General features: G+C 51.3%; 1 protein-coding gene across 2 annotated transcripts; it reads right to left on the bottom strand.

Annotated features, from left to right (window-relative positions):
- Nucleotides 1–625: 625 nt before the first annotated feature.
- On the bottom strand, nucleotides 626–16,873 carry DHRS7C (dehydrogenase/reductase 7C). 2 transcript variants are annotated; one of them, XM_045986645.1, is made up of 6 exons: nucleotides 16,720–16,873; nucleotides 8,014–8,126; nucleotides 6,282–6,495; nucleotides 4,457–4,549; nucleotides 1,598–1,753; nucleotides 626–834 (listed from the first exon to the last, which is right to left on the bottom strand). In XM_045986645.1, the coding sequence occupies exons 1-6, from the start codon at nucleotides 16,871–16,873 to the stop codon at nucleotides 626–628; spliced, it is 939 nt and encodes a 312-aa protein (XP_045842601.1). The 2 variants fall into 2 exon arrangements, with proteins under 2 accessions (XP_045842601.1, XP_045842602.1); XM_045986646.1 differs by having other exon boundaries at nucleotides 6,282–6,492.
- Between the last annotated feature and the right edge of the window lie 1,521 nt (nucleotides 16,874–18,394).

The following is an 18,394-nucleotide window of genomic DNA, read 5'->3' as shown; positions in this document are numbered from 1 at the left end:
AGAATATCTCCACCGTTCCAGACAGTTCTGTTTGGCAGTGCAGCCCTGGGGGGTTTTCAAGTCCTGCTTCTCTTGTTGGAGGCGGACACGGGCAAGTCAGTCTTACATAAGCTGGAGGTGGTTTTCTAAGTTCCTGAGCGGCTATTGGCCCCCATGTGTGTGTGCATGTGTGTGTGCGTGTGTGTGCATGTGTGTGTCTGTGTGTGCATGCATGCGTGTGTGTGCATGTGTGTGTGCATGCATGCGTGTGTGTGTCTGTGTGTGCATGTGTGTGTGCTAACGTGCATATGTGCCCATGCATGCGTGTCTGCATGACTGCATGCCTGTCTCTACAGAGGTCAGACCCATTATGGTTCCTGATTTTCTTCTGCTCAGTGTCACCCTACAGACTAGGGAAGCTTCTGGAAGTGTGCCCTGGAAATGCCGAGTGGGAGAGACCCAGAGACCCTGCAGAGACTGGGCTGGCGTCCAGGTCATGTTCACAGGAGTGGAGAACATGTCTGGAAGGCAGGTGTAGGTTAGGGATGCGGTTCGTGTTGCGCCCCCGTGTGGAGAGGACAGAGGACCAACACCTTGCCGGGAAAGCCTTTATTCCCAATGAGGTGACCCGTCTGGCCCCCAGCAGTTAGCCCTCCTCTGGGACACCGAGTTTCTCCTTCACCCCACAGGCCACCACAGCGAAAAATAACTCTGGGAAGAAGGTGCGGAGGTACACGGCGGCCTTGGGGATGGGGTTGGCCATGAAGACCTCCTGTTTCTTCCGTCTCACCGTACGCATCACCTCCTCTGCGGCGTCCGCAGGGTGCACCCCGTAGGTCAGCTTCCTGAAAAAGACTGAACAGCCCCCAGGAGGGGCGGGGGTTACAACCACTGGGCACGCAAAGAGAGGGATGGGGTCAGGGCTGGGTCTGGCGTCGTGGGCTGGGACCACCTGCCCACATCTTGGGTCCTCTTGCTTCCCTAGTGTAGACAGAGCCTTGGGTAGGGTGAAGCAGCTCCCTGTTCAGAACATTCTAGAAGAGCAGTAGTTAGAGTGCATTTACAGAGCACTTTCTATGTGCTGGTTGCTTCTCATAAAGCCTCTCTGAGCCGGAACCTTCAGTCTTCCCAACGCCTGGGCACGGCCGGTACTACCATCATTCCTCACTTTCTAAAGGGGAAACTGAGGCACGGACATCACGAACACTGAGTGTCCAACAGAGGCAAGCTCCAAGGGCAGGCAGCCCCGTGCCAGACTTTCAGCCTCGACTCTGTGCGGCCTCCCAGGGAAGGGACGAAGAGGGGGTGGGGAAGGTAGGAAGGTCCTGAAGACCAAATCTGGCTGTTCTGCATGGGAAACTGAGGCCTCTGGAGACGCAGGCCCATGGCCAAGGTCAGAGAGCCTGGCCTGTGAGTGACAGAGCCTAGCCTGGGCCTTGGTCCGCTGGTCGTGGGTTAGGATTCTGTCTACCTGGTTCGTGCCTTGGGACTGAAATTTGGGGGGCCCCTCCCCTCTGTTAGCCCGGTCTCACACTTCAGGAACACACCCCCAGGCCCAGTGACACCAGGCTGCCCCCTCCCAGGCCCCTGTACCTCCAGATTCCCTCGGAAAGCTCACATTTCCAGATGGAGGCTTCCCAGTTTCCCTGGCCCGGATCAATGCGGTAGGACCGGATGAAAGTAGGGCTCACGGTGCTGACGACAACATTGTATTCCTCCACTTCGGCTCGGAGACAGTCGAAGAAGCCTAGCGCGGCGTGCTTAGAGGCAGCGTCTGGAAGAGAAACCAGCCAGGGTGGGTGCGGGGGGCACGGGGGACGCCGGCCCTGCTCCCCAGCAGGAGTGTGGGCCACAGAGGCCCGCAGGCACGTTCTCACATCTCAGCTGACAAGGACCCACATGTCACCCAGCCCTGCCCCTCACCGCACAGCTGAGGACAGAGAACCCTCGGGGAGTGATGCACAGAGGCAGAGCTGGGATCGGATCCCACGTAGATACCTGTCCCCTAGGAGACCTTGGGAAAAGTGCTTTCCCTGTCTGAGGCTCAGTTTTCTTACCTATAAAATGGGGACAATATCCCCATTGGCACGTGGTGGTGAAGATGGAAAGAGGAAATGTATTCGGGACGCCTGGCCCAGGTATGACTCCCCAATTCCCTCCCGCTAAGGTTGGTATCAAGTGATTCCCTCCAGTAAGGCTGGTACCAGCGGGTGGCCCTGGAGAGCCCAGAGCAGGTCTCCCCTCCCGCTTCCCAGCCCTTTTCTTCCAAGGTCCCATCTGCCTGAGCCACTCACTGAATCCACTGCAAATGGACGAGGCTGGGGGTTGGGTAAACAATGTCACTAGAGCAGAGGGGATACTTCTTAAAGCCTTGGGAGCTTAGAGCCACTTCTGGGGTCTGATGAGTCTCAGCTTCCCATTTCAGGGGTGTCAGCTGGAGGTTGAATGAGGCTGGGAGTGGGGGCCCCGTGGTCTCTGCCATCACACGGACCCCTGCCGGCAGACCCAGCCCTCTCCAAGGCCGTCCTAGTGGGGAGTGGGGCGCGTGCTTCCCAGACAGCCCTCGCCAGCTGTCAGCCCCTAACCATGCGGGATTAAGAACGCAGGAGTGTGGGGCCCCAGGGCCTCTCCCAGAAGACAAGGACAGGGACAAGACAGCTTCTCAGAGCTGCGGTGAGGATCTGGTAAGGTGGGACCGCCCTTGGGGAGACCCTTGGAAGAGGGGACACTCGATTTGCAGCAGGGCCCCGGTAAAAACGTATACAGAAGGCAACAGGGGCAGCCCTGGGGGAGAGAAGGGAAGGCGCTGCCAGGCCTTTTGTTGCTCAGGAAGCTGGAAAGCCTGATTTTTACTGAAATGTCCTCGTATTTAAATAATGAAATACTGAGCAATTCCGCATCTCACAGCAATGCCTGGGTTTCTGCCCACCATACTGACTCGCTGATACCAGCCGGGTGTCCGGCCACTTCAGTCTGCGCGGTCTACCTGCAGATGAAGTCAGAGCCCTCGGGCTAAGGGCCCAATCCCAGGACGGCCCCTGTCCCCGCTTAGTTCAGGCCAGTCACAAGTCCCCCTTGTCTTCTCTGCTTCCTACTGAGCCGCTGGGTGATCGCAGGTTCCAAGACCCCTTCCTTGAGATCAGTTCATCTGCCGGGGTGGTGCAGAGAACTTGGGGAAAGGTTTTACTCAGTGGATGTTCAGTTTCTTACAGAAGGACAGAACTCAGGAACAGCCAGATGGAAGAGATGCGGGATGGGGGGGCTGAGGTGTGGGGGAAGGGGCTCAGAGCTCCCAGATCCTCTCCAGGCACCTCCCTCTCCCCCGAATCTCCCTGTGTTCAACCTGGAAGCCCCCGAAGCCCCCCCCTTGGGATTTTACAGCAGCTCCATTATAGGTACGATGGGTTAACGATGGGCTAAATCAAGCCTTGGGTGACAGAACTCAATCTCCAGCCCCTTCCAGTCCCATCTCCTAACTACACGGTGGCCCCTCAGGCAAGCAGCCCCCCTCCTTAGGTGACATCAAAACTCGCCTCACTGACATGACAAAAGACACTCTGATCACTCTTACCACTTAGGAGATTCAAGGGTTTTAAGAACTCTGGGCCAGAAATGGGACAAAGACCAAGTATGTATTTCTTACAAACCACTCGATGACAATACTTAATGGGTAATTAAAAAGAAGTTGTGGGGGGGGGGGTGTGCACCTGGTGGGTCAGTTGGTTAATCATCTGATTCCTGGTTTCCCCTCAGGTCATGGTCTTGGGGTCCCGGGATCAAGCCCACCCTGGGCTCTGCACTCAGTGGGGAATCTGTTTGGGATTCTCTCTCTCTGCCTCTGCCCCTCCCCCAACCCCACTCACACTCATGCACTCTTCCTCTCTCTCTAAAAATAAGAGAAGAAATATAAAAGGTAGGCACCCTGCTCTCCCACAGACTGCCTCATGGGAGGAGGGTAGCTCCCCAGCGGGGTCCCAGGATCATCTATGGAGAAATCTCTCTCCTCTCCGGACTTTTCTAAAGGACTCTGGGGCTTCTCTGCACCCTTCCTGCAAATCTGCATCTCTCATTCTCCCCTTTCTCCTTCTCCCGAAGCTTCCATCCCTCTGCCATTGTGTGATGGGTGCCCGTCTCCTCTTTCTAGATTGTAACCCTTCCTGTCCTTCAAAGACATCTTTACGGAGAACGGGCGTTTGCATAGGGGCTGTGAGCCCAGGCCAGGAAGCATGGACGGTGTTCAGCCAGGGCTGGCCCTAACCCCCTAGGGGGATGTGAGCCTCTGGGGGAGAGGTCACCTCCCTGGTCACCTCCAAGTCATGGGTGCTCAGAAACGGGAACAGAAGGGATGAAAGAAAAACCAATAGACCGTTTCACCTCCGGACGCCCCCTCCCTTAGAGCCGCATGCCTAGTGCTAGACAGGACATCCCTTATAAGACATATAGCCTAAGACGAGACACTTCTGTCGTAGCAACTTACAAGCTGTGCGGAATGGGATTCCAAGCTTCCCTTGGATGTTATTCACTAACACAATCTGGCCTGTCCTCCGGGAGATCATGTCGGGAAGCAGGGCTGGAAAGCACAGGACAGAGTCACGGTTACACATGGGAGACCGAGGCAGGCAGACCTCTCCTCCAGGCTCCCTTCCTCGCACAGGGTCCCTCTACCTCCCTGGCGATTTGATGATGGCAGGACCCTGGACATCACTGATTCCACTGATCCCGTGTTTCCTAAGAGTGGGCTGGGCTCGGCCGCTCATTTCTGGGTGGTTTTCAGTGACCGGCTCACATGCAGATCTCAGTGGGGAGAAAGGTGACAGATCATCTCATTTCGATCCCACGCAATCCTACTGTGTCCCTGTGTCTTGAACACCTCTCTAAATCTTTTAACAGAGAGCCCTGCACCTTGGGAGAACCTGCTACTTGGTTCTGTTTTCAGAGTTCCTCTATTTATTGAGAGGGAAGGGGGCTCTTAATTTATGGTGATATTCTAAAGATTCCCCTGCAAATGAACTCATGTGAAAATGCAGAAATTTAGAGACAGAGATAAATCACAGTGCAGGTGGGATGGGGAGATGGCAAAAAAAAACAAAAACAAAAACAAACAAACAAACAAACAAAAAAACCCAAAACAAAACAAAAAAACAAAAACAAAAAAAACCCAAAACACCAAAAGATGGCTTTCAGAATGGCACTGACTTTGAGCCCTGGTGTGTTGCAGATGGGCAAGCTGAGGCCCAGAGCTAGTGACTGGACTCAGGTCTCTTTGCAATTTAGAGGCCCAACCAGGAAGATGAGCCAGGCCTGGCTGCCCCTGACCCCCCTCCACTCCCTGCGTCCTTCACTTCCGTGCCAGGAAACCCTGAACCCTCAGAGGCCTGGCCCAGAACCCTCAGAGGGACCGGACTGGAAGAAACCCTTATCTCTGGGGCCTCATTTCAGAAGCTCTGGAAAGTCATCTTTCTGCTTGAGATAACTCTCCCTTCCTCTGTGCTGGTGCCCCAAACCCCATTATCATGCTCTAAGATCGATCTATCTTAGATAGATCTATCTAAGATCTATCAGCTCTAAGATCTATCAGCTAGCTCTAAGATCACACTTTCTCAATCCCACGTTCTAAACTCAGAAATTCTCCATGCATATAGCCTCCCTGTTGGGGTCCTGCCTTGACAACCTTTGTGGGGGGTGATTCAACTCTTGGTTCTATTCCATGTCAAGTCCAGTCCCAACCCCTGCGTCCTGGAGCTGCATTTGAACTTGGCAGTGAGACAGCACCCCAGGAGAGTGGACGTTTTACCCTTGAAAGGGATTCTGCCCTCCCTGTTTCTGCAAAGGGGCTGACACGACGCTGCGTCTCTTGTAGTTTGGGGATAAACCATTCCCTTCTTTATTTCTGAGGCCAGACTCTCTACCCTTGACCAAATGACACAGGTAGGAACAGATCAAGGGTAAGGTCGATGTATCAAAATATATAGCAAGCGTGAAGACAACGGTCCAAAGGTGTGGGATGGGATTGGAGGAGGAGACATGGCCATGAGTGAGAAGGGGGGATAAAGGGCAGGTCTTGGGTGGGGAGAGGGATTTCCCAGAGAGGGAAGTTGAGATATACTAGTAAGATATTTCCAAAACCCCTTTTCTTTTAGCAACATTTATAGCCAGAATGTTGAAAGCTTTCACCGAATAAGTAGGGATTTTTCGGAGAGGGAGAGGAGACTCCATCCAGAATTGGAGGACTGTCTATGTAACAGAGCCCTCTCTAGCAGCCGGTGGCCCAGAAATCGGTGGGAAGGTCAAACTCACGAGACCTTTGGTCAGTGTGATGGGCCCAAAGTAATTGGCGTCCATGATCTTCTTGTCGAGCTCCAGAGAAATCTTGTGGGCAGGCCCCTTGATCTTCATGCTGGCATTGTTGATGAGGATGTCCACGCAGCCGTAGCAGTCTAGGACCTCTTTGGCCACGTCCTGGACACAGCTGATGTCCGAGAGGTCCAAGAGGACCAGCTTTGGGGTGAATGTCTGCTGAGCCAACAAGAGAGTCAAGGCACGTGTGGGAAGAACTCCCTCTGGCAAACCCTGGGGCCCTGGAGCTGAGAGCCACCCCTTTGGAAATTCAGAGCTTATGGAACGACGACAAAATAAAAATGAAAGGAAAGAGAAGAAACGGCTCTGGGAAGAAGGAAGCTGATGGAGAATCCATTCGTGGGTACCATTGCTACACCACCAGCAATCCAAACATGCAAAAATTCAGCAAGAAGTCTAAACTGTTGGCCAAAGGGACCAGAACTGATAAATCCAAATGAATCACCCTTTACAGAGAAGACTGAGCACGGATGCCAGTGGAGACGCCATTACAATATATATGAGCTCCTTTCTGCAAATGGGTTTCCAGATTGGCTTAGGAGCCCCAGGAGACTCCATCTCCACACTCTGCAGCCGCATTTTGTTTTTGACCAAAATGGTATACTCCACACAATACTTTTGGAGCACCATCCACGTGTCAGGCGTCGTGTTCGGCCCTAGACACTCAATTGCCATTGAGACTCTTCATGGTCCAGAGCAGGGAACGGGTTGGAAAACAGATGCTACCATGGGATAAATGTAATCCTAGCGTTGGACAAACATTAGTCCCGACGAGGGGGTTCCCGGGTCAAATTGGTTTGGGAAACACAAATTGGTCTTGGGGATACGCAATGCACATTTGCCTACCAAAGGCTCTGAAAAGTCCTGCAGTAAAGGATGCACCAGACAAGCTTGACTTTACTTTGCATTTCCCACACAGTTGACCTCAGAACCTCCTTTTAACTCAAGACAAGAGAACATGCCTCAAAAGAGAACTTGAATTCTGTGTTGTCCCGTTTGTTCCCTCCCCTCAAATACCGGACTTTGCTGTGAATTATTTTGCTGTTTCCAGAAAGCAATTCAACATCAGGGCCAAATTGAACCAAACCAAACCATGAAGACGGCTCTGAAGGCAATTCTCTCAACAGTGCTCCCAAAATGCTTTGAAACCTTCAGCCTCCCAGAAAGCGCTCACCTCCCAGTGGCTTCGTGGAAAATGACTTTGCTTCCCCGACTTCTTGGAAGGAAATATCCTTTGAGGCATTATTTTATTTTAAAGATTTTATTTTTATGTAATCTCTTTACCCAACGTGGGACTCGAACTCACGAGCCCGAGATCAAGAATCGCATGCTCCACCGACTGAGCCGGCCTGATTTAAAAATCAGCCATAAGCATTTGTAATCATGCCCATCCTTGTGCCTTCCTAAAGCTTCTGGATCCTTTTTGATTCTGACTTAAATACAATAGGGGAGAGTGAGTTGCCAGAGAGCAAATTCTTGGTCTGGAGAATGGTCCAGATGAGCCAATCCTTGTGCCTGGCAGACATGCCTGGGTCGAGATGAGGGAGAGCACGGCCTTCCACTCCCCCAAAGCAATCACCAGATCTCATCCACCTGGTCCATGAGCTGCTAATGCGACAGTCAATGAAGGTTACGGGTGCCCAGGAGCTCCCCGAGCAGACTGCCCGAAGGCCTTACCTTGCTGGGGTCAGCCACGCTGATGAGGGCGTCATACAGGATCTCTAGCCTCTCCCAGTTCTTGCCACACAGCACCAGCCTTGCCCCACCAGTGTGGAACACCCGAGCACACTCTGTGGAGGAAGAAGGAAAGAGGGCAGGGCGCACTGTGTGGATGGAGCCACGGACGATGAGCCCCTATTGTAGGAATTCAAGATTTCAGAGAATTCCAACATCCTATGGCCAGGAGTCCTAGGTCATTTCACTCACCCTCCCACCCCAGGACTGGAAATGTTTTTTTGTCATTTCCAGCCTCCACATGGCTACCTCCCATGAAGGGAGCTCAGAGCAGAGACAGCCGGCCCTTCCATCCTGGGATGGTTCTCATTGTTAAGATATTTTTCCCTAAGCTAGGCAGAAGGATTCTTCCTTCCTGTCCACCTAGCCCTCTGGGATCAAAGTCCTCCTTATATCTTAATCTAAAGATACTGGAAAGAGCCATCGTGGTTTTTTTCAGACCTAATGCCCCCAGTTTCCCGCACATTTTCTCTGTGGCTAGATACGCCAGTAAGGATTCTTTTTATTTAAAAAGTAAACCTGCCTTGTGTCTAGTTACTTTTATTCTGAAGGAATTCCTGACTCACCCAATATGGGTCTTTCCCAGTTGGGCAAGGGCTGGGTAGACACAAAGTATTTGGGGGGGCACCTGGCTCTTGATCTCAGGGATGTGAGTTCCAGCCCCCATGCTGGGCGGAGACTACTTTAAAAAAAATAGACACACAGTGTTCTTGTGTAGCAATAATATTTAAGAACATTAGCAAGAATATTTAAGAACAACAAAAGCTAATGTATTTTGAGTGTTTACCTGTTCTACAGACTCAAGAAAGAGAGTTACATATATTAGCTCATTTAATTCCCATGGGAACCACACGAGGCAATGTCTTGGGGGGGCGGGGGAGGTGGTGTTCAGAAGCCGAATCAAAGACAGGGACTCAGGCTGTCAGGATTTATTGAGGGAACGTTCTTCAGAGAAAATCCACAAGGGAGTAAGGTCTCAGGTGAAGTCTAGCCTCGGCTGGGTCCGAGGAAGGCTCTGGAGTGTAAACCCCACAGCAGAGATGTCCCACTTGGAAGCAAAAGGACCAGCCTTTTTTACATGCTTGGGTCTAGGGACTGTGTGGTGTCTCCCTCCGGGGCTGGGGGGCAGAGGATGTGTAACTCCCAGGGGCAGAAATGTCCACCAGCAGTGGTCAAGGCTGTGAGCCCTGCAGCCAATACTCACAGCCCCCCGGGAATAGAGAAACTGGCCTCATACAGGGACCTGGGAAGGGCACCACCAACACCTACCAGGTGTTCAGGACCTATGACTGCCTCATTTTATACCAACCAGCAGTGGGCCTGATGGAGCCAGGATGCCCGGGGCTAGCTGGGGAGCCCTGGGTGCCCGCCGGAGGCTGGGTATCCTGGACGCAATGGCTCAAAGCGATCTCACGGCTGTATGCAGGTGGAGAGGAGGGGGCCGGGCCAGGTTATCAGTGGCATCATGAGTGGGGGATTGTGGTATTGGACGAGAGCTGCTGTGGGATTGGACCATGTGGTCTCAGCCAGATAGGAGCCGGGTGGAGGATGGATGGAAGGTCCCAGTGAGGTCTAGAAACAGGTGTACTGTGTGAGACTGAGAGCAGGGAGGAGGGGGGATGTGAGCCGCTCTGCTGAGGGAGGGAAACCTGAATCAGAAATAACAGTGTTAACAATGTTGCCTTGAGTTGCTGGGATCACAGGGAAGGGACGATTTCTCTGAATGTTGGTGCTTTTTGGAGAAGGAGGATGTCCATGACCATTCTGGATGGAGGAATTCAATGAAGACATCAATCCACCTCCAAGTGAATTTGATGCAGTAAATTACGATTCCAACATGTCTTGGAAAGGGATGACAAGATCCTAAACTTTACTTGGACACATCGCAAGCCTTATTTGGAATAATAAAGGCACAAGAAAAGCAAAGAACAGTTTGATGGACAGCAATAGGAATGGACCAATTCTATCAGTTATTAAAATACACAATAGGGGCGCCTGGATGGCTCAGCGGGTTAAAGCCTCTGCCTTCAGCTCAGGTCATGATCCCAGGATCCTGGGATCGAGCCCCGCATCAGGCTCTCTGCTTAGCTGGGAGCCTGCTTCCTCCTCTCTCTCTCTCTCTGCCTGCCTCTCTGCCTACTTGTAATCTCTATCTGTCAAATAAACAAATCTTTAAAAAAAATAATAAAATAAAATACACAATAAAGCTACAGAAATTAAAGCAGCTTGTTCGTGGCTTAAGTATGAATAGAAATGTTGATTAACAATAGAGCCAAGAGGGTGCCTCGGTGGCTCAGTCGGTTAAGCGTCTGCCTTCAGCTCAGGTCATGATCCCAGGATCCTGGGATCGAGTCCCGCATTGGGCTCCCTGCTCAATAGGGACGCTGCTTCTCCCTCTCCCTCTGCCCCTCCTTGCCATGTTTGTGCTCTCTCTCTATATATATCAAATACATAAATAAAATCTTCAAAAAAAAAAAAGTCAAGAGGTGCACCTGGGTGGCTCAGTCAGCCGGGTATCTGCCTTCGGCTCAGGTCATGATCCCAGCGTCCGGGGATCAAGCCCCATGGTGGCCTCCCTGTGCTGTGGGGAGCCTGCTTCTCCTCCCCCCGACTGGTGTTCTCTAGCTCTCTCTCTGTCTCTCAAATAAATAAACTCTTTAAAAAAAATAGAGCCATGAATCCATAAGAACGTGGTATATTGTAAAGTTAGTATGAATCATCAGTGGGTAAAGAACACGCTACTGAAAAGGTGGTATTTGAAAAATAAAATAAAATGAAGCAAAAAAAGCCAAAACAAAATAAGAGTGGTATTTGAACCACATGACCTGGCTAACTACTGGGGAGGATGTGATACACTAAAACGTGTTAAATAGTTAAACGTTAAGACCGAGCCATACAAGAACTAGAAGAAAGAAGAAATGAATAAATAACCTTGCTTTGCGGAAAGATCTTGTAAGCCTGGCCCCAAAGGAAGAAATCATAATGGAAATCATTCGTAGAATTTTTCATCCTTAAAAAAAATAAAAACCTTCCTGACAGCAGAAAACAGAAATGAAAATTAAGACCAAGATAAATGGAGAAAACCTATTTATTTTTATTTTTTTAAAGATTTTATTTATTTATTTTAGAGAGAGAGCACAGAGCCTGACGCAGGGTTCAGTCTCGTGACCCTGAGATCATGACGTGAGTGGAAACCAGGAGGTGGACGCTAACTGACCAAGCCACCCAGGTGCCCCGACGGAGCCTCTTTAAAATACATATGTCAGAAAAGATAGAATTTATTGAATCTATAAAGAACTGTTATAAATCAGTAAGAAAACCGGATGAAGACCCTAATGAAGAAATTAGCTAGCGGGACAGGCGAGCAAGTCATAAGAAAAGCACAGAGAGTTAGTTACTTACAAAAAGTAGCATTTCCGTGCCCAGAATAAAGACATGCAGTTTGAAACAGGACAATACTCTTCATCTATCAGAAAATCAAGAACAAAATTGGGGACAGTCACACATTCCCTGTTGGTGGCAGTGTAAATTGCCACAATCTTTTGGACAAAAAATTGGTCAGAATCCTTAAAACTAAATATAGACTTGAACCCTGTTATTTCATTTACGCGCATTTGTTCTAAGGAGATAATTAGGAGCGTCTGCATGGACACAGTTACGATGTTGTTTATCTGGGTACTGTTGTAACAGCAAAGAGTTGGAAATGGTTGTTAATGTCCAGTATCACCGGAGGTTGTTGATATATGATGGTATTTGTCGAATATTTTGAAGCCTTTAAAACGGATGTTGCAGAAACTGTTTCCCTGCCATGCACTTGACTCTGTGTGTGTGTGCTTGGATGTTTAATTGCACGTAAACCTGTGTAACAGGATTTTATTTTTTATTCTTTAAAAATTTATTTATTTATTTGACAGAGAGAAAGATCACAAATAGGCGGAGAGGCAGGCAGAAAGATAGGGGGAAACAGGCTCTCCGCTGAGCAGAGAGCCCAATATGGGACTCGAACCCAGGACCCCGAGATCATGACCCGAGCCAAAGACAGAGGCTTAACCACTGAGCCACCCAGGTGCCCTGTAACAGGATTTTAAATGGAAAGATTGACCAGAGCACCGAGATCAAACAGATACAAAATTCTGGAGTTAGTTGCCAACTCAAGAGGCACATTTTCTTCCTTTCTTTCCCTCCCTCCCTTCCTTCCTTCCTCCCTCTCTCTCTCTCTCTTTCTTTCTTTCTGATTTTATTTGTCAGCGAGAGAGTGCCCAAGCAGGGGGAGCGGCAGGCAGAGAGAGAGAAGCAGACTCCCCACTGAGCAGGGAGCTGGATGCCATCCTCCATCCCAGGACTGTGGGATCATGACCTGAGCTGAAGACAGACGCTTAACCCACTGAGCCACCCACCCAGGTGTCCCCCAAGAGGCACATTTTCAAAGGAAATCACTAAAACCCCGTTTACGGAGTTCAGCACGGCTTACCCTCCAAATAGGATGCAACATTGGGCAAGGTAGAGGAGCGAGAACTTGGACTTTGAGGGAGGATTTGGGAAGAGGACTGTGACGTGAGTTTTTGCCCTTTATCTTCATCCCAGGGAGCCACTGGGACATCTGAACAGCACGCTGTAAGTCCCCTGCAACAGGGAGCCAGGGGCTGGGGTCTGAGTCCACCTGCAACATCTAATGCGAGGAGGGGGGCCACCAGGTGTGCTCAGAGCAGAGCAGGGGAGTGGAAGGATCCGGCTGCCGCAGGGCTCGGTCTGCACCCCAAAGACCCCACCCACAAGCACGGTGGGCCAGACCCAAGCCCTGACCGAGCTGCTTGGGAGCCGTTTTGAATTCTGCCCCAGGTTCCATTAGCAGGGCAGTGGCAGTAGCTAATTAGAACCAACCACAGAGGCTTAACCTGTTGTGGCAGGTGCTGACCTGTGGGAACTCAAGGTCCCTGTAAGAGGCCGAGGGGACCATGGAGCTGGCAGAAACCGGAGGAGTCCAGATTTCAAGGCGACTAGATCGAGGGTGTGGGACCTTGCTCGTGATATTGTTAAAATCTCCGCCCCTGGGCGGGGCTTGTGCCCAATTAGTGTCCCTTGGGATACGTGGCCAGGTCTGATGTTACCCCACACAGACCCGGCTCAGACCCCCTCCTCTGCACCTGTTGACACTTACGGGGTGTGTGTATTCACGGGGCGGGTCAGTGAATGCACACTCTGCTTTTTGCTCTGGGAGACAGTGCTTTGGGAGCTCCCCTCAGTGATCTGCTTTCTCATGGCAAGTAATAAACTCCCTTTTCTTGCCATCAACCCTGGACAGGTCTCATCAAAACAGAGGGCCCTGGAGAAGCACCCGCCCTGAGACCAGGGCGGAGGGAGGGCTGAGCAGCTGGAGGGTCCGCACCTTGCAGAAAGGGCGGAGGATATTCCCAGGGAGGGCCTCGGCAGGACCCACAGAAGTGGCCACAGAGAAAGCGCCAGACTCGGTTTTAAACAGGTGCTGGGCCGCGGAGCCTGAAGCCCGATGACAGGGTCAGTCACATAAGGATTCTTCCTGTTCACCTTCTGTTCTCTTCCCGCCCGTTCGGCCCCAGAGGGCTGAGAAAGAGCATCGAGCTGGCCGGGCCACTTGCCCCGGGTGAGTGGGAGGAAGGGGGTGTTCCCTTCACTGAAAATCTGCACATTTTCTCTCGTGTTGGACTGGGCATCCCAGTTTCTGAATCAATGGATGGATGGTATGGGTGCAGGGGCCCATCATGCCCAAAGGGTTTTGTATCATCAAGCAGCGATCTGAAAAGTCATGAGACTATCAGGTTGTTTTTAAACAGTCAAGACGCAGAGGAAGGGTTTTCTCTGCTGCGTGAATCCGAGAGCGGGGTGGGCTGTTCAGTTACCCACTCCCGCCCCCGCCCCCAACTCCTGCGAGCCCAGAACACCGTGCCCATCACTGCAGGCTACACTTACAAGCATCAGAAAGGAGCAAAGGAAACAGGGTCAAGTATTCCCGAGCGGGCGGGGTTCTAGTGTGTTTCTTGTTCTTCCTACCTGAAAAACCTTTTTTTATTATATTGGATTTTATAACAGAATTCCCCACAAGAGACTTCATCCCGAGGCTGAAAGCCGGCCTTCCCTCCCTTCTGCCGTAACTGAGTAGCAGCCATGGGGGGTGGGGGCACGGGAGTCAGGAGCCCGGTGGTGTGACCGCTGCTGGGGGACAGCAAGGCTGAGCCTTCAGCCTTGACCCTCCCCAATACAGGGTCTGCCAACGCAGACCCTGGCGGACTCAGGCGCCCCTGGGTTTGCTTCTCGATCATCTCAGCTCATGACCACAGCTCAGTTTACCCTGTGTGGGGAAGGGTGGCCCCAAGATGTCCTTTTCATGCAGCAAACATACCAGGACACACATTTCCTGGCCTCGCTGGGGCCCCCTCCTGATTTCAGGGGGAGGACAAGGCGAAAGGACGGCCAGGGGGCCATCGTAAGAGGCCGATGATTGGGAGGCAAGCCCTCAGTTTCACAAACACTTCAAGTGCGGTGGCTAAGTGCAGACACCGTGGGTACAAAGTGACCCGATCCCCGACGCGGCTGAGCTGGGTGGGTTTGGGGCGATGGTCCGATGTCCTGATCATGGTCTGATTTCCCTGGGCAACAGCTTGGCATTGCTTCCTTACAACTTTCCAGCCCTACCCGCCCCCCCTGGGTCCGGGCAGGTTCCAGGGGATGGCGCAGGGTGTGCTGCGGGCCGGGCCTGGCCTGGGTCGTCGGCGCCGTGGCCCTCACTTTTTTTCTTGCCTCGGACCTCAGGAACGGAGCCGCGTCTGCCTATAACCGCTGTGGTCAGCTGTGTGCTCTGGCGAGGCGTTTATTTAAGGACACACACGCCCAGCTTCTCAGATTGCTTCTAAATATTTGGACTTGCTTTTTTTCTGCTTTGCATTCCTTCCTGGGGTGGGTCCATAGGACACGTTAGTCACGACGTGGGATGCCGCGTTGCCCCTGGGATGGGTTTCCCGGGTACGCAATTTGTACAGTGCATTATCATAACCGAAGGAGACTTCAAGCGTAACTTAAAGAGGCTAGCAAGACAATTACACGCTTCTCAGCGGTAGATAGAACGGCACTAGCTAGTAACCCAGGAAACCGGGAGCGTACAGGACAGAGCAGCCTTCTCAACCAGCAGGATCTGATCGACGCTTTGTGGGACATTCGACTCAAAGACAGTAGGATGCTCACCCTTTCCAGGTACCTGCAGATGGTTCACCGAGATGGGCTGTAGCCAGAACACGCTTCCACAAATTTCAAAGAAATCATAGAGAATGTGTTCTCTGATCATAACGGACTCTGGCCAGAAATCAACAAATCATATATACAACCACATACTTAAGTGTCTTTCCCTCCTAAGATGGTTGCTTTTAAAGGCCTTTATTAAATAAGCTTTTTGTTTGTTTCTTTGTTTTTGCTAGGCTCTTGCTTTTGAGCACTGGGTCTGAGGATCCAAGAGGTCCTCCTTGGGAACTGCTTCTGGGACCCATGATGCGCCCCACAGGGAACCAGTTTATCTGCTTCGTGCTTTATTTTCTCATGTCCCTCGGTGAGCCTGAGTTCACCACCCGCTGAAATGGAGCTCGTCTTCAAAACCTATGGATTGGCATCCCTTGGGAGGCCCAAGGGAAGGAAGTTCTTAGAGAATTCCCAAACAGCAGCGCCATGGGAGTAGGCACCAGCCTCCCCCGGGGTGGGGGCTCTTTGGAAGGGGCGATGCCCATCTTAAAACACGGCACGGTATTGGGCTCCGTGGAGGCTTGTTGAGCGACTTAATGAACACTGGGCCATGTGGGTTCTATGTTTGACGGAAGATAACAAAAACAAGAGCAAAAGGTACCCCCAGATCACCATGCACGGGCAACACCCCCGTTGTTAGGAGAGAGAGTCAGAATCTTACAGACCTAAACCAGCAGCAGAAAGGTCCCCCAAGACCATACCATTCAGGGGTCACAGACATACATGCCTTTAAGAACAGGAGGTAAATGGTTGAGCTAATTAGGCTGAGTGTGGTACACTAGGGCTGAGTGGGGTATATGGCAAGCAAGAGTACATATTTCAGCCCAATATGTTCATTATCGTTATTACGTTATGTACACTTGAGGGGTTCAAGATGCTTTCCAACTCTCCACTCATTCCTTCGTTCATTCATTCCCCAACAACACCATGAGGTGGAGATGACCAGTATCCCCACTTTCCTGGATGGGAAGTCCAAAGCAGACCAGGGCAGTCACCAGCTGGTAAGCGATAGAACCCAGAATTCAACCCAGAGCCCGAGTCTGGGCTCATAGTTGGTACGTCTCCCCAGCGAAGGACTTTGCATTTCAAAATTTCTGCAACCCCATGAAGGCAAAACCAAATCAGATCTGTAGACCCGTTTTGGCCCCGACGCTCTGAGTTTGCAAGCCCGGCTCTCCCAATCCCAATCCCCTCATTTCTCTCGCGTGGGACATGCAGCGCTCCCACCCCTACCCCCCAAAAGACACTTGCTGGCTAATGACAGACACTGGGAAAGGACACAGCATCCATCTCACTCCTGCCTAGCAGGTCAGTCGCACGCCGTCCTGCCACCTCTCGACCCTAAGGTTGGGAGTGGGCACAGGGTGGGGGGCAAAGCTGGCTTACCTTTGCCCAGTCCCGAGATGGCATCGGTGATCACCACCACTTTGTTCTGCACGGCTGACTTTGACCACAGCCGGGACACCTCTTGGTAGATGAACAGAAGACCACTAATTCCCAGAAGCAGCAGGGGCAGCATGAGCACGGCTGTGACTCCCATCTGGGGGAAACGGAGAGGAAAGGACTTGGCTTTGCAAAGAGACTCTGATGAGGACGCCTGGTGCAGGGGGAGGATGACCGTGCAGGCGTCCGACCATGCGTTCACCGTGCACCCGTGTGTCTTCTCCAGGGAGCGAGGCTCTGTGTGAGCTTCCAGAGGGCTGCCTCTGGGCTCAACACCCAGAGAGCGTGCTAATCCCTGAAACTTCAATGAAGAGGGAATTACTCACGGTGTGTCCAAAAGCAAATGGAATCCGGGGCCTGCCCTCCCAGAGGTTAGTGACAAATTTAATTAAAATGGGTCTGCATTTTTGGAAGGAAATCCATGTGTTAAGGCCACTCGCTTGGGCCCTAATGACTATTTATAACTCTCAGTGCACTGAAGGGCTTTTCAAGGTAAATATAGTGTCTGTTCTGATATTCAGGGACACATGCTGGCCGGGTCCAATTTCAGAGCTCCTGCCAGGAATTTTAAAGCTCACCGGCGTGCCTGATGATTGGAGGTTTCCTTTGCAGTTCGGGGCTGGGCCTTAGGGATCAGGACCTGGGATTATCAGTGCAAACATCCCCGCCCTCCTTTCCTACAATGCTTTATCTGGAGGCTTCCAGGTAGCTCAGACCCGAGCGGTTGCAAGCCCTCTGGCCTTCCCTTTCTGGCTGGGGACCAAAAACATAGAAAAATGGTTAAGCAGAATGGAGCTTGCTAAGACTGAATCTCTGGGAAGCAGGCCATGAGCAGAGTTTGGGGGTGTTTCTCCTTAAACTATTTCACTTCCCTGGGCGTAGCAATCTCCTCTTGCAGGGTTCTTGGCAGGACAGACGAAGATACCGTGTATTAACCCAGCACAGACACAGCTCCCAAGAGGATAACTCTTGTACTCTTGAATGATTAAGAACACTAAGAATTTGGGGCACCCAGCTGGCTCCGTCGGTGGATCATGCAATGCTTGACCTTGGGGTTGTGGGTTCGAGGCCCACGTTGGGCAGAGATATAATTTACACATAAAATATTTTTTAAAAAAGAACACTAAGAATTTATCTCAAATGCTAATTTTTTTTTAGTTACATAAGGAAATGCCATAGGACTAGAAAAGAAGACACATAAAAACTAAAAGCCTCTTCAAGTGTTCCCACTGCCAGAAACAGGAAGACCAATCACATAAGGTCCTCCTTTGCGTTGGGCTGAGCAGGAAGGGGGGTGAGGAGCAGTGCCCCGGGGGTAGGAGTGAGGAAATGACATTTCTTCCTTAGAAATTAGGACGTCCAGAGACATTAAAGAAAACCCAACTTTTTATTGGTATAAAAGAGACATATAGAAATGTGCACACAGGCATATATGATCTAAGGGTGGATCTTTATGGATCTTCATGAACTGAACATACCCTCTAACTGGTCCCCAGATCAAGAAGCAGAGCATTGTCGACCTGTCCCCCTGCTCCCAGCATGTCCCTTTCCAGCCCCCGACGAGAGACTTACTTTCTAGCTTTGCAAACCATATACCAGTTTTACCTGTGATTTTTTT

Source organism: Meles meles, chromosome 18, assembly GCF_922984935.1.
Source record: "Meles meles chromosome 18, mMelMel3.1 paternal haplotype, whole genome shotgun sequence".
In the NCBI taxonomy this organism is placed as follows: Eukaryota; Metazoa; Chordata; class Mammalia; order Carnivora; family Mustelidae; genus Meles; species Meles meles.
The sequence above is the reverse complement of the archived record's forward strand: the minus strand, read 5'-3'. Positions and strand labels throughout refer to the sequence as shown.